The 15,168-nt window shown below is 48.9% G+C and overlaps 1 protein-coding gene across 1 annotated transcript in view; it reads right to left on the reverse strand.

The window, feature by feature from the left end:
- NAV1 (neuron navigator 1) overlaps positions 1 to 15,168 on the reverse strand; it is a 247,604-nt gene that overhangs the window by 157,404 nt on the left and 75,032 nt on the right. Inside the window, exon 3 of the mRNA XM_080918567.1 lies at positions 10,846 to 10,949. Coding sequence (XP_080774693.1) covers positions 10,846 to 10,949 — 104 coding nt within the window. The remainder of the gene's footprint in view (positions 1 to 10,845; positions 10,950 to 15,168) is intronic.

Here is a 15,168-nt window from a genome sequence, read left to right on the forward strand (position 1 = left end):
GTGCATAGGAAAAAGTTAAAACAGACACAGTGGTATCACACGAACATCCCAGCACGCTTATACCTTTGGGAAGCCCTCTTACATTGATCTACTTGCTTGCCAACAGCCCAGCTGCTAGCTTTGCTTTGCCATAGAATTGGTAGAGAAGACATTACTGTGTTCTCTATGAGCCCCGGCACACCCTCTCGAGTCTTACAGACTCCCTGAGTTCAGGAGTTATGAATCTTCATTCTAGGCTCAAAGGTCAGATTATGGGCTTAGGGGAGAGATTATAATCTGCCTGCCTGTCAGGGAGAACGTGGCTTGAAATGAAAGAACGGTAATAGAACCAGGGCTCTAGAGCTTAGCCCCCACCCTGTTCCCAACTCTGGACCTTAGCCTGCCCCCACCTTGACCCTGCCCCAATAGGACACAAATGTGGACCAACCCTAAGCTGCTGCACACATTCCTTGAACTCCCAGCTGCCTGGCCTCCGGCTCCTCTGCTCCTCTGAGCCCCAGTACTGACAGGATAGGGATAATGTGGGATGAGAGAGAAGACCTGAAGATGAAAATCAAGTCATTTCTCATCATACAGGGAGACAGGACCTGAAACCGCTGGAGGATCCCCCCTTAAAGATTTATTTATTTATTATATATAAGTACACTGTAGCTGTCTTCAGACACACTAGAAGAGGGCATCAGATCTCATTATAGATGGTTGCGAGTCACCATGTGGTTGCTGGGAATTGGACTCAGAACCTCTGAAAGAACAGTCAGGGTTCTTAACCACTGAGCCATCTCTCCAGCTCTAGAGGATGTCTCTTAAAGGCTGGAGAGGCACTGACCCTCTTCCAGAGGTGGGAAGAACCTGAGGGAACAGGATTCAAAAAAGCCTGCTCCAGACCTAGCGTGTAAGGGCATTGGACAGGCCCTTCCTCCTGTTGTGGGTTCCTCAGGAACCCCATGGTTATTATATCTGGGACCAACAGAGTTTAGCTCTGGGCTGTACTATGCTGTTCCTCGTTCTTTTGCCAAGTGTTCTGGGGTGGGGTCTTCCTTCCTGGTGACTGGTTCTCAGAGGTCAGTCCTGGAGGTAGGGGTGTGGACTCAGGGTTCGAGGACATGGAGGCCCTCCTTCCCCCATAGCCACAGTTCTGAGATCTGCAGGAGAAAAATCCATAACTTGGTAATCTGGATGGCCTTCAAGGTACGGACCACTTCACCCTCAAAGGTCTAGCTGTCACATGAGCCTGTGCTGATCAATACACAAGCCCTCCATAGCTCTGGCTTTGTCTCCTGGCAACTGTGCCCCCTAATGTTCCTCTACTTGCCTCTGCCCAGGTCTAATCCCACCCCTATACCTTTGCTTTGTCTGGCCTTTCTCTATTTATTCAAATCCAATACATCTTGCAAGGTTCCCTTGCCCAGAAATCCCCTTTCGACTGCCCCACACAACTTTGTGCCATTTTTCCCCTATTGACGTAGTCAAGAGCCATGTAATCACATTCTGCTTAGTAGACGCTCTTCCACCACTGCATTAAAACCCTCCTATATAAGACAGAAGGTGATAGTGAACTGAGGCTGGCTGAATGGAGGGCAGGAGACCCCACGGGCACCACATACCCAGGGCCCTCTTATATACTATATGTATGTTATAAACCCTATGCATCAAAGAGTATCATTATCTTCATTTTATGGAGAAAGAGACTTGCCCAACACCACATTGGAGGTACCTGAGAAAATCAGACGTTGAGTAGAGGCCCGTGAGGGGCCTACAACCTTCCGTACTAACCTTCAACATTCAGCTGTATCTGGAGACTTGCTTCATACTGCATACTATTCCAAGAAGTATGGAGTTCCCATAACATAGCCCAAGGTCCTACTGATGAGACCCTGTAACCCCTATACTTGCTGTACTGGATGTTAATGTAGCTCTTGGACCACAGTCACAGTAAACCTGGCCCAGTGCATCTAGGGAATGGGGAGTGAGAGGGGAGCCATCCCATGGATAGAGGAAGTGACATATGATTCCACCAGTCTTTCCTTGCCTCAGCTTCAGATTAGTCCTTGCTAATTCAATCGATGTCTGTGCTCTCTGCACTGCTACTGGTCCTGTAGATTGGGCAGGGTGGGAGGATACAAAACCTTCACTTCCTCTGGGCTTAGGACTTCTAGGAAAAGCCAGAAGAAAACTAATCTAGGGCACTCTGCCTGAAACTGTACTCATTTAAAACTGCATCCCCTTGCTTCTCTGGCCAACAAGAAGTCCAGATGTTTCCACCTGGATGTGTCCTATGTATTACTATGGCAACTGTCCCATACACACAGCTTCAGCAGCCCTTGCACACTGGGCCTCGGATGAGCTCCGTACCTAGATAACATGGTCCATAGACCAAGACCAGCCTAGATTGGTTGTCATGGCAACCATGGATAGGAAACTCCAGGCAAGCAAAGGGAGAGGAGAGTAAAGTGTGTGTGTGTGTGTGTGTGTGTGTGTGTGTGCCCCATATATCAGTAGAAGCAGGCAAAGTACTTAGGCGAGTATACGTCCTTTTTTTTACGATCTAACCCAGAGTCAAAGCAGATCCTCTATGCACTGTTGCTTGTCTCACACTGCTGAATCACAAGGTTACATGGGACCCTGAGATAATCTTATGCAACATTTCCCTCCAGGGATTAACTGACCTATTTGTTAACAAACCCTACTGCCTCACTGTGGGCCAAGTAAACCCCCAAACAGAAGAAAAACACAAGGCCCACAGCTGAGGTTGTCTTGCCAACCCAGCGGTGACATCCTACCACAAAAAAGGAACTTTACGATCGGTATCCACGGACCGGATTCAGGAGGTCAGGAGAACGAGTCACCACATGTCAGCCACATGCCCAGATAGATGGCAGTCATTTGTCTCTGAGACACAATGTCCATCAGTTTCTTAAGGAGGTTCAGGAATTCCAAACAGTCAAAGATAACTGTATGAACAAAGAAACCTTAACAGGATGTGGCCAAGACACTGCTTAGAGACACCTGGCCAAGTACAGCCCAGAGAAGACACTCCCATGCTGTGGTTGCTCTCACGGGTCCACTGACACCTCTGGGCTTTTATTAGCGTTTTTGTTAGATTTCTCAATAAGGCATAGCATATTATATAGAGGACTGCCATGAGTTTGCAGTTTAATTATTTTTAACAGTATCGCTGGCTATTGGTACAGAAAAATAGCTCTGTAAATCCTAGAAATAGTCCTCACCGCGGTGGGCGGGGCTCTTAGAGCTATGGGTGGGACTTTCAGAAATGAGCACTTCTCACTTCACTTCCTTCTGCCTCTACATGAACCCGGCTTCTACAACAGGAAGGATGCTTTGAGCTCACAGAATCCTGCTCCTGGCTGGACCTGTTTAGTATGGAATCCCAGGCCCCATATACCCGGCTTCCACTTCCACTGAGGTTGAGTTCTCCCTCAATTTAGAAGTTCTCTTAGCTATCTGACCCCTTTTACACTGAAGAACACCCTCAGTTTGTATTTCTGCCCTCAGTGGCAGTGAAATCCTTCAAAGAAGGTACAGAGCTCATGTCTTTAATTCCAACACTTGGGAGGCAGAGGCAGGGAGGTCTTTGTGAGTTCCAGAACAGTCTGGTCTATCTACATAGCAAGTTCCCGACTAGCAAGTGGCTACACAGTGAGGTCCTGTCTCAAGAAAACAAAACAAAAGAAGGTATATCCAGATATTTATTGACTTTCTTTTGTTCTCAGGGTTTTGGCTGCTCTGGGGTGGGTGACCTGGAACTTACCGGCCCTACCTAAGCCTCCTCTGAGGACTGTATCTATGCTTGTGGCTCTGGTTCTGCCAGCTTACTCCTCAGCTGGAAGCTCCTCTGTAAGTCTGCCCAAGCAGCCTGAATGGACAGAGCCCGGGGCTCTAATCCTCTTGCCAAGGGGACCATGTGGGATGTGAGAGGATGTAGTCCAGTTTCTGTGAGGCACCAGGATAGCACAGATTTGACTCCTTGAGACAAAGCCCAATAGGTCCTTACCGAACCTGGGATTTCTGAGAAGACCACAGTACAAGGTGCTAAGGAGGCTGGCGAGCCTTCACTGGACAGGACAGAGCCAGTCTGGGGAGGTCCCTAAGAACAGGTCATGCTTTGATGCTCAAGTCTTCCCCCAAGGATCACTGGTCCACACAAGCTAAACAAAGGGCTTGGGTTTCTGAGAAAAACAAAACAAAACAGAAACCAACAACACCAAAAACAAAAACCAACCAACAAACAAAAATCCCTGAAGTAGTTGACTACAGTTAAAGAATGACTCTCCCTACAGCAGCCAAGTTTAAGATATACAGGATCTGGGAATGAGGGCAGCGTTGTCACCAGGAAAAGCACAGAGGAAAGTTTATCACTGACTCATCTACTCTACAGTTGCAAGGAAATAGTAAGGACCCAGATGAAGGGGGATGGCCCCAGGCTCCTTATGATGATGCTGTAAAACTCAACAAGGACTTAGACTGTCCAGGGAGACAGGTCTCTGGACATACTCAGAGTCTGGGAAGACCTGTCGATAGTGGGCAGGATCATTCCTTGGGCAGGAGATTCTGGGCTATATAGGCAGCTAGAAGGGAGAGATGAGCACTGGGGTGCATGCATTCGCGGCTCCCCGGTAACTTCTTCAATCTCAGCCTTTCCACCACGAGAGACTGGAACTGTGCAAACACTGATGCTTCTAGTTTCAAGGGCATCGTGAGGCTAGAGCTCTACCCTGATCTCTGGGTTGGGACACGAGGGTCGGAGCAGAAACATCACTGGGATGAGCTGTGGATCCTGCACAGCTGCACAGACTGCGAGGCTCCCACTGTATCCTAAACTCCTCAAGGACAGATGCTTTTTGCCAATCGTGTTCAAGCTTCCAGGACACTACTTGGCACATAGTAAATGCTCAACTAAACAGTTGTTGTATATTAATTCCTTCTGGGGTTGGGCAGGCAGAGGTCTTAGTGTAGCAGGAAACAGGGAAACTGGGCCTTGCTGATTCAATACCTTATGTTTTGAAAACTCAAAGTGGCAAACGCTGTGTGGAGCCATTCACTCATCGGTGGTAGGGACGATATGAGGAAGGTCTGGCTCAGGGCAACACTGGGAAAAGGGACTCCAGGCTGCCCAGCTTCTGCAGCTCTTGATATTTGCTAAAATTATTCCTACTGGGTTCAGTTTGCTCTGGAGATAAATCTCATTTCCAGCCAAATGCTGTCGGGAGGAGTCACTCAGTCTTCTCGCTCCCCCTCCCTCCTCCAAGCCAGCAGAATCCAGATCTCTCTCTTTCTATTCCAATCCCCTCTGGCAGGATACCTCAGATGACCTTCCTCCTCTAGCCTCTTCCTTTGGACCCCTCACGGAGGCAGGCTCTGCACTGTGGGCCCTCCCAACGCTTCTCCCTCAGGCACCGACCCCTCACTGGACTCAATATATCTTCTTGGACAAGGTCATAGCATATAAGGCTGAGTGTACGGCACCCGAATGTGGGTTGCCTGGGTTCAAATCCTGAATGGACCAAGTTGGACAAAATCGTTTAAGTACTTTGTACTGCAGTTTTTCCATCCATGAGGTGAGATGAAAACTATAATGCTTCCTTCAATAACAAATAATACTGGACATACATTAAATAAATTAATAACTAGGCTCTTTGTTTAAGCACTTTACCTACATGGAAGTGCCTAATTCCCACTAACCTGTAGAGGAAGGTTTATTTATTTATCCATTCATTCCTTTAACACTGTTTTTAGAAATATGCTCTCAAATAGCCCAGACTGGCCTTGAGCTCTCTCTTTAGGCAAGGATGACCTTGAACTCCCAAATCTTCCTGCCTCCCCCACCTAAGTACTAGGATTACAGGTGTGAGTCACCACACCCAGCTTCCGAAGCCATCTTTATTGCCCCCAGAAGCAACCAAAGTAAGGAAGGCACAGAGAGATGTTCTTTTCCAGTGAGGTGCAACTGGACAGTGGAGGGCAGAAGATTGTGAAGATAGGCCCCAGCCTCATGCTGGTGTTGGGCAGATTAAATGTATTTTAACAATGCTTGGCTTGCAGAGAGCCACAAATAAGTGTCAGTCGCTGTTACAAGTGTTATTACCCTCCACCCCAACTCCTAGAAGCCTACTCGGTCCCAGATGGCTGTTTCTGTAAGAAGGGTCTTCTGAGTTCTGCCCCACTGGGGGCACAGCCCCTGGAGTGCATAGCCACTCTGAACTCTGTTTTCTGGTCAATTGTGTGCATGTCTCGATCCACAGATGGCTGGCATATCAAGCTTATCTCGGCCCGCGAGTCCCCAGAGGACAGGGAACACAGCCGTGTGAACTCAGCATGAAATGACATGGACCTAGAATGACAGAGGTGCCAGCAACATCCTGACCGGCTGGGGTTGAGGGAAATGGCGGTAGAGGTGTGTGGCTCACTGACCCCATTTTCTTCCCTGCCACTCGGCAGGGGTTCTGCGGCAACTGAGCTGATCTTGGACCATGTGCAGTTACCACAGTGAGCCCTGGTGGCAGATGGCAAGGCCAGGGGGAAGCAAGAAGGGCTCGACCTTCAGGCAAACAGGGATCAAATCCTGACACAGCCCGGAGTGTCCAGTCTTCAGATAGGTTTCAAAGCCCGAGGGTGCTTTTTTTTTTTGTTTGTTTGTTTTGTTTTTTTAATTTCTTACCTGAGCAACTAGTGCCAAAGAAAACACCGAGTTCACAAAGGACTTCAAGGAAGGAGCACCTCGTACGTGCTCACACAGAGTGGCCATTCAGTAGATGCTGGCTAGCATTATCATTTAGTTCTCTTAGTGTTTGGGGCCTTGGGAGGCAATAGTCCTGATCTCAGTCCATCTGCTGACTCACTACCATCAATCGTAAGCATGAGGCCCATCCCTCCTCAGGGAAAATGAGGCCAAGGTCAAGTGAACCCTAAGGGCTGCTGGAGCTTTTGCTCACTGAGGTCTCTGATGTCTGCTCGGACCTCTGCTGTTCCATGAGTGCAGAGCCTTCTCTATGCCTTCTCCCAGAGAGCACCATGTTCATTCTGCACCCTTGTCCCGTCCCAGACTAAGGCAGAGCAGATACACTGTGAGAATCATAACAGCTTTCTTAGAAAGAGTGCTGTTCTGCACCCCAATTCACAAGACATGAGCTGTGGCTTAAAGACAGTCAGCTCACCCATGGAAAAGACACCACCACCAAATAAAATCTCCTAGCCTGAGGCAAACTGCACAGGCCCCTCCCAGTCTATGTGAGTATCAACCCTCATATGGGAAGGAGGCAGAAAGGAACCTCTGGCTGGTTCCCCAGTGACACATGTTTTTATGAGAAAAGATCTCTTCAGTGTGTGTCCACTTAACACTCATTCAAACATGCCACAAAGTGGAAGTAATTAAGGAATCCGTGTAAACCTCAAGGCGACCCTTTCTAGTCCTGCACACAGCCTTACACATGTGGGCATGTGGCAGAGTCAGCCCTGGTTTTCTTGCCTGTTCATATTAAGGTCTGAGGACAGCTGTGTGCAGAGAGAGCCAGGGCTGAGTGCGAGCAGATGCGCCCAGTGCCGAGCTGTCCCTGGAAGAACCAGGGGGACCCTGGGATGGTCTGGGAATGTGCAGGAGCACCTGTGGCCTGGAGTCTTACACTCTTGCCCTCTGGGCAAAGCAGAAGGAACAGCTGGCTGTGGATAGTCTTTGGCACATATGAAGGCCATCATCCCTAACACCCCAGCATGGTGGCAAGACATCATGGGAAAATTTCTTCCTGCTATATAAAGATCATAAAGTGTTTCTTTGGACTCTATTTCAGGCAGAGTAAAGCTATGTTTTGTTTTGTTTTGAAGTGGGGTACAGGGCGAAGAGAACTCTGGCATTCTCCTTCTCTTCCCCTTCTAGGACCCTACACCTCCCCCATGCTTACGAGAGAAGTAAAGACTGGAAGAGCAAACCTGGCTCACACAGGAGGCACGAGGGACAGACTGTTCACTCTGGGTTCCTTGCTCATCAAACACAGTGAATTCACCAGCAGGCAGGGTCCCTATCTGAGCTTAAAGGTCCCCATCCCCCACAGACTGACATTAAAATAACATAGCCAACAACCAGGAAGTAGCTACATGGCACATGCTCCAAGGCACCCTATTACCCTTCCACAAGAAGTGGCCGTGATGTGGGCCCTACCGCAGCATGGTTTATGCATGCCCGGTGCAGCCTTTGTCAATAGGTACTCGGGCAGAACACTGGCTGGGACACTGGGGACACAGAACACTGGGTGGGACATTGGGGACACAGATACTCCAAAAGAGTTTGCAGATTGAACCTCTAGACACTGAACTCCTTAAAAGCAGGTTAAAGTCTTACTTGTTTTCTACAGCGTCAGCAAGTGTCTGACACAAAGAAAATGCTCACTGGGCACTTGCTGACACAAGAGAGTGACTCAGGACGTGTCCCGCCTGAGTTCAGAAGTAAAAGAGCAAAACAAAGTGGAAACTCTGCTCTTTCCTTTCTTCCTTTCTCCCCCTTCTTCAAGCTCAGGAAAGTGTGGGGTCCCCCACAAAGAAGGCATATCTTAAATCTCTTCCCATCTAGCCCATCAAAGAGCTCAGTGGATCCTCTGCAAAGACATGTCTGTCACCATGACAACCAGCAAGGACCACAACAGAGGCAGCACCATGAACCTTGATCCCTTCCCTAGGTGTCCCTGAGGAGGCTGGTGCTTCCACTGTTCTTGTGAATCTCATCCCTAGAGCTCCTTTTGCCTTCCCCCAAGGGATCACCTAACCAGGGGATCTAGTGACCATTTTGAGATCTGACTGCAGAGGGTGGTTTTCAAGCTAACAAGTCAAAGGGCTTCCTAATGTCAGCCTGCAGCTGACATGAAAGGCAAAAGTTCTCCTCTTGACTCCGGGGTCAGGATGTATAAGGAGCGCCAGGCTAGGTGGATGGAGCTCATTAGCCTAACAATGTGGTGCACGCATAAGGAAGCCATTACTGCTAACAAAACTGCAAATGTAAAAATAGAGCTGCACATAGTTTCCTGGTTACCACATTCTATTCTGATGCTCTGTCAGTGCCTGTGAAATTCGGTTTACTTTTGTCCCTGCCATGCCCCGCAATGTGTACTTATTGTGGGAGGAGGTGGTTGCCCTTTAAGTGCCCAGGCCCTGCCCCAGAACCCTCCACTGCCAGGCCTGCTGTATGAAGTGAGTGTGGCGGCTCTCTGCAGTCTCTCTGCCCCGAGATCACTGCTGTTGAACTCTCTAGAGATGGCTCTACAACCCAGCTCACCTTTCCACCTGCCCAGCAGGGAGAGAAGAAGACTCAGTGGGCGGACCAGCCACCCATGCCCGATGATGTCAAGGCCAGGCTGTGAGCTAAACTCACCCTTTGCTCACTGCAGCAGGGTACAGAAATGAAGCTATAGGACCAGCTTTCTGGACAGCCTTGGTCTTCTAAAAGCAAGTTCATTATGGAGTGGCAGAGTCAGCATTCATAGCATGCCTGGCATGTTCAGGCCCCTGGGTTCAATCCTCAGCACCACAAACAAAACCAAGTTTATCATTTTGCTGGAGCAAATTTCCCTTGGTCTGGGACACCAACACATAAGGCTCGTCTTCTGCAGTGGGCTATCACGTGCCCTTTGGTTGGTATTATGCATTGTTGGATTCGAAGGTATGTTTTTTCTGTTTTAATGCCACAAGAAAATCATCAACACACAAACATAAATGCTATAGGAAGTTTAGAATGTGACTGACTGTCTTAGTCCCAGCCTATGGGTCACAAGGCACTTGGCTCTTTGTTCATCATGCGCTCATTCAGGGACACTGACACCCGAGGGTGTACTTGGAACAAGCATATTGCTGGCTTTAAAGTCAAGGGTCTTGTTGGTCAGTCTTGGGCCTTTGGCTTTGTTAACAGAGTATGTGCACTGGGTGACTCCCAAGTGTCACTGGGTGACATTGTGATTAGGGGGACACATGTGTGGGGGTGACTTGTTATTATGGGTGTTCCTGGGAGTGAGGCAGGTGTTGGGCAGTCAGGCAGGTAGCTCTGGACTGCCACCCTGACTCCCTGCACCTTCATGTTGAACTTGGACTTTATTACAACCTGCCTTTCTTTCTCCCAGCTTGCCGCCTCTCCACTGTGATCTCCCTGTGATAGACCCAGTGTCTGAGAACTGGACAAACTTGACCTTGGTCCCTGTAGTCACCTTCCTACCCTGACCCTGAAGTGCTGGTAGACTTGTCAGCTTTCCTCTGAGTTGAGTCAATCAAGGGGGAAACCCTCGGGGCAGTTCACAGGTGAGTGTCTCAGGTCAAGGGACAGGCCTGAGGACAGAGGAGGCTCAGCAGGTAAAGACACCTGTGATCAAGGCAGATGACCTGAGTTTAATCAAGGAGAGAACCAATTCTTACAAGTTGTCTTCTGACCTCCCTGTGTGCTGTGACACCTGAGTATGTACACACACACACACACACACACACACACACACACACACACACACACTATAGTTTTTGAAAAATGTAGGGCTGGCTTGGTGGCTAGCGTGGTCTTCATAGCAAGACCTAGCCCAGCCAGGGGTTACATAGTATGGCTATGCCACAAGAAACAACAAAAGAAAAACTTTTTTTTTTAAAAAAAGAAGAGATAAATCAAGCTGGGTGTGGTGGCACCATCTATAATCCCAGAGCCAAGGCTGAAGAATGACAGGTTTGAGGCCAGCTTGGCCTCCTTCATTTGGTCCTATCACAAAATGGAAATGAAGCCGGTACTAGGTCTAGGCCACTTCTACACCTCAGAGATAAGGAGCATCCAGATAGGGGCTTCCATATAGGAATCTTTCCCCAGGTACTTACCCACGCAGGAAAAGCTGTCCCCAGTCCTGCTAGGGGGGCTGGTATATCCATCAAAGACCCTGCTTTCCTGAAGAACGGGGCCAGGTTCCTGGTCAGGCTGCAATCTGTGGGACAAGAAGGAAAGGTTATGCATGGCCTCAAAACCCCTCTGTGGAGCCTGGCAAACCCTTTTTGAGCTCGGGTCCTTTCTTCTACAATGCTCTGAGCTCTCTGGGCTTCCTGAGGATGTGTGTACATGCAGACACTCCATCAAACAGCAGAGCTGGACCAGGAAGGAGTCTCCAAGGGCACGGGAATGTTCAACATCTGTTACCCTTTGCAGCTCAGCAGTGTACACCATTCACAGCGCAGGAAGATGCCCCAGTAGCTCCAGGCTGGGAGTCTTCTGTCCTGCTGTGATTGTTGCCCTTAAGATGGCCATGTTTGCTCAACGAAGAGCATGCCAGCAGGGAAGGGCTGTCTGAAGTTGAAGCCACGGACTCCTGCACTCAGAGGGCATTTGGCCTCTGTGAAATCGCTCACCTCAAGCACACGAGGTCAGGAATGGAGGAGTTGGCTCAGCCTGAGCCACAGCGACTCCTGGGCCCATGGTGCCACAGTGAGGTCTCTGGGCACTGGGTACCAAGTGCACAGACCTCAGAACACAGCCCCCAACCATACAGCCGATTCAGGAACAAAGGCTGTGAGAGCTCTCCTTACTTGCAATTACCCTGGGCTCAGAACAGTCCCGCCTACCCCCATATCCCCGCCCCAATGTCACCAGCTAAATGGACCCTTTGGCAGCTTGGCAGGAGGGGGAAGGGAGGGCTGTGCAGACAAGAGGGGAAATTGACAGGCTGGGCCAGGGGACCCTGGGAGTCTCTAGCACTGCTGCTATTTGTCTCTTAGGTTTTCACTTTTTCCAATACCTCTCCGTCTGAGACTCTGAATCCAGCTCTGCCCTGAGCTCACTCACTGAGATAGCTCAAGTGAATATCTTCCCCTCTCTGGGCCTGGCTTTCATCAGGAGGGAGAAACAACCTCTAAAGGACCAGGCTCCAGTTACGGTCTGACCATCTGGGTTTGTAGGAAGGGGTCTGTGGCTATAGCTGCCTTGCTCTAAGCCTTCGGGGCAGTCTTGGGGTGTTGTGTGGCTGCCAGCCCTCAGATGGGTACCCAGCACCAAATGAGGCCGAGTGGAGTAAACTGAGAAAGCAGAAGATCTCATGCTGGCCTCTGGGAGATGCTTGATATGGTGGGGACATTCAATCTATCCAAGTATAGAGCAGTCATAGGGACAGGGAGAAACGAGACTGTTGTTTTCTTGGAAAAAATTAGCATGGGCATGCAACATATTGCTGTGAAAATGACAGCTAGGGATGCTATGTATTAGAGATTTCATTGGATAGCTTTATATATAAAGAGATAGACAGTGTCTGTCTTGGAGCATATAGGTACTGTGTGGCTTTGACTGTCACCAGTCTACTGCCACCATCATGTTACAAGGGCAGATGAGACTGAATCATCTGTAGGTACCAGGAACCCCAGACCTAAGGTCGTGGAGGAAGGTAGCCTTTGCCTCTCTGCTCATAGTTGGCTCTGCACATGTGTCTATACCTGCCGGGGCTTGTCACACGGTCCAGCCCACAAGGACAGGACAACACAGTCAGGAGGAGGAGGCTGAACCAGAGAAGAGAAAAACCACATTGGTGTCTTCAATGGCCCTAACATTCCTGACACCTTCAGCCAACTCCTCAACTACAGTCTGACACAAGACATGCCTGAGGACTGACAGCATGCACTTCCAGGGAAAGGAAGCCCTTGGTAGGTGGGGATTATGATCTAGATGCCGTGACTTTTCACAGGAACATACAGGGAGTCAAGGAGGAATCTGTGATGGAATTGGATGTGTGAGACCAAACCCTGGAAGATGGCCAGAGGGACATTCTGCCTTCTGGGGCCCAAGGAGGAAGGGCATCCAGAGGAGGTGGGAGATGAGAGGCATGTGAGTAATTGGGATGGCCACACCCACGATTTTGAAAAACATAAGGCTGGGAGGTAAAGTGAACCATGGGTAATGAACTTGTTCTCTGGAGCATGCGGAAGTGGAGGAGGACCCCCATTAATCTTTGCTTCTGCATTCACCTGAGGTTTTACAGAAGCCCAAGGTGTTGGGGGGTGGAGATAAATTTCCAGGAAAACAGGATGTCTATGGATTCTAGGGAACAGATGGCACCTCCTTGGCTCTAGAGCTTAGATGGGTGGCCCAGCCAAGCTCTTGGCAGAACTTGTCCACGGCAGCAGCTCTCGGCCGTGCACGGTGTACGGAGATCCAGCCCATCTGCCTACAGCATGCTGGGTATTCTCCATCCAAATCTTACTGGAGCTGTGACCCATCCTCCAACCAGAACTGAGAATCTAAGAAGTGCACAGGCTAAGGATGGTCGGTAAGGACAGCTCTTCCCGGAGAGGGGTAACAATCCTGCTTCTGTTAAAAAATGCAAACATGCAGCCCTTGTTTGCTGAACGGTGTAAGCGCAGTTCTATTTAAGTTGCATTAAAGTGTTCAGAGGGAAACAGGCTGACCTCTTTGAAAAATGCCAGACTATAAATATACCAGGGGACTTGTAGGGTGGATAATATAAAATCTTAGACTATTTAATACCTAGACACATTTCCCCAAGAATGAATTCATAATGAAGGGAATCAGGTAGGAGAGGAGAGTCATAGTCATGGGGGAGGCTTTTAGCTGTGAGGAAAAAAGCCATTCAAATGAGAGTGGGGGGCTGGTAGTGGAGCCCTTGCCTAGGATGCGAGTGGCTGTGTGTTTGACACCCAACAAGAAAGAATAAAAAGGAAAGGTTTTCCCTGTGTCTATGTTTCTTGATTCAGCTTTAGCTTCAGAATCTCAGGTAGAGAAAGAAAAGGAACAGAGGTGACCTGCCCCTTAGAGAAAGGAACATTTGTGCATTGATTCCGTTGGTGTAGTTGGGCAGAAGGGCTTGCCTGGCTGGGCTGTGGAATCAGCTGGGACTCTGTAGTAATATGACTCCCTGCCTTACGGGCAGTTTGTAAGCCTTTCTTGCTATTGGAAAGTTCTTCCTATCCAGCCTCAAAAAATCTATCTTGAGCCACACTATGACACTGAGTCAGCTCTTTGGAGCTGCCCCAAGCAAACTAATTCATCTTACAACGTGACAGCCTTTCCCATATTTGAGAACAGCTCACACACTATCCTGCACCTTCTCTTTCCAAAGCAGGCGAACTTCCTCACATCTTCTAATCGTTCTTAAAGCACCTCTGGGGGACTCCTCGCTAAGCTGTCAGCCTTTTTCTGAGCATGTTTTAGTGTGTCGATGTCCTTGTAAAATGTGGTGTTCGTAATCGAATGCAGAACTGAAAGTGAGACCTGACCACACGCAGAATATAGTGGATATTAATTTCCTTGTTCCAGGTCACAAACACCTATTACTGTGATATAAAGTTGCACAGTCTTGTCCAGAGATCTAGACACACATGAATTGACCTCTAGTGAAAAATGATGTTCCTAAGGCCTTGGCCTTCAACTGCTATGATGTCCCAAGAGTCCCCAGCACCCAGGGGCTGATGCAAAAGCTCTTGTATATGGACAACCACTTCCTATATTAGCATGGGAGTTGTGGGGGTGGGGGGTGGTACACAGGAAGTGAGTGTAGTTTGGAAGGGGTTTAATTTGCATCTGGGCATTTCTAACCTACATAATGATTAGTAATTAAAGTTTAGTTTACTTAATGTGGTCATGTTAGTCAAGAGTTATTTTTTACTTAAAAAGCCTAGTTGGCTAAATATTATTCTATGCACTTAGCTTGCCACGTGCGCAAGCTGGGAAGGCTGGCATGGTGACCACACTGCTTCAACTATACTGCCGCTGCCAATGACAACAGTACCTGCCTGGTGACTTAAGAAGTAGTATGACCGGCTATATGCAAACAAGCAGGTGAGAGAAAGAGAGATGGACAGACAGACAGACAGACACAAGAGTGCTAGGAGACTAGCGTGGTTAGGTCTTTGCTCAAGCAACTGAAGACTCAGTGCTCAAGACAACACCATTTGTCTGACACACAGTGGTGACAAACAGCCCACACAAATTTGGCAAGTCTAAAGCACCTGCCGATGCACCTGCCTGTGTATCTGGCTGCTTAAATACCTTTAATACCCAAATATTGTTGGGATTCTGTAAACCCCACCCCTCAGTTACCTGGAAACAGCCAGGTATGCCCCCCCATTGCCTGACACTACAAAAGGGGCTACCTGCCCCCTCCTTTCTCTCTCTCTTGCCCTCTTGTGCTCTTGCTCTCTTGCTAT

This window comes from Micromys minutus, assembly GCF_963924665.1.
Source record: "Micromys minutus genome assembly, chromosome: 6".
Taxonomy (NCBI): Eukaryota; Metazoa; Chordata; class Mammalia; order Rodentia; family Muridae; genus Micromys; species Micromys minutus.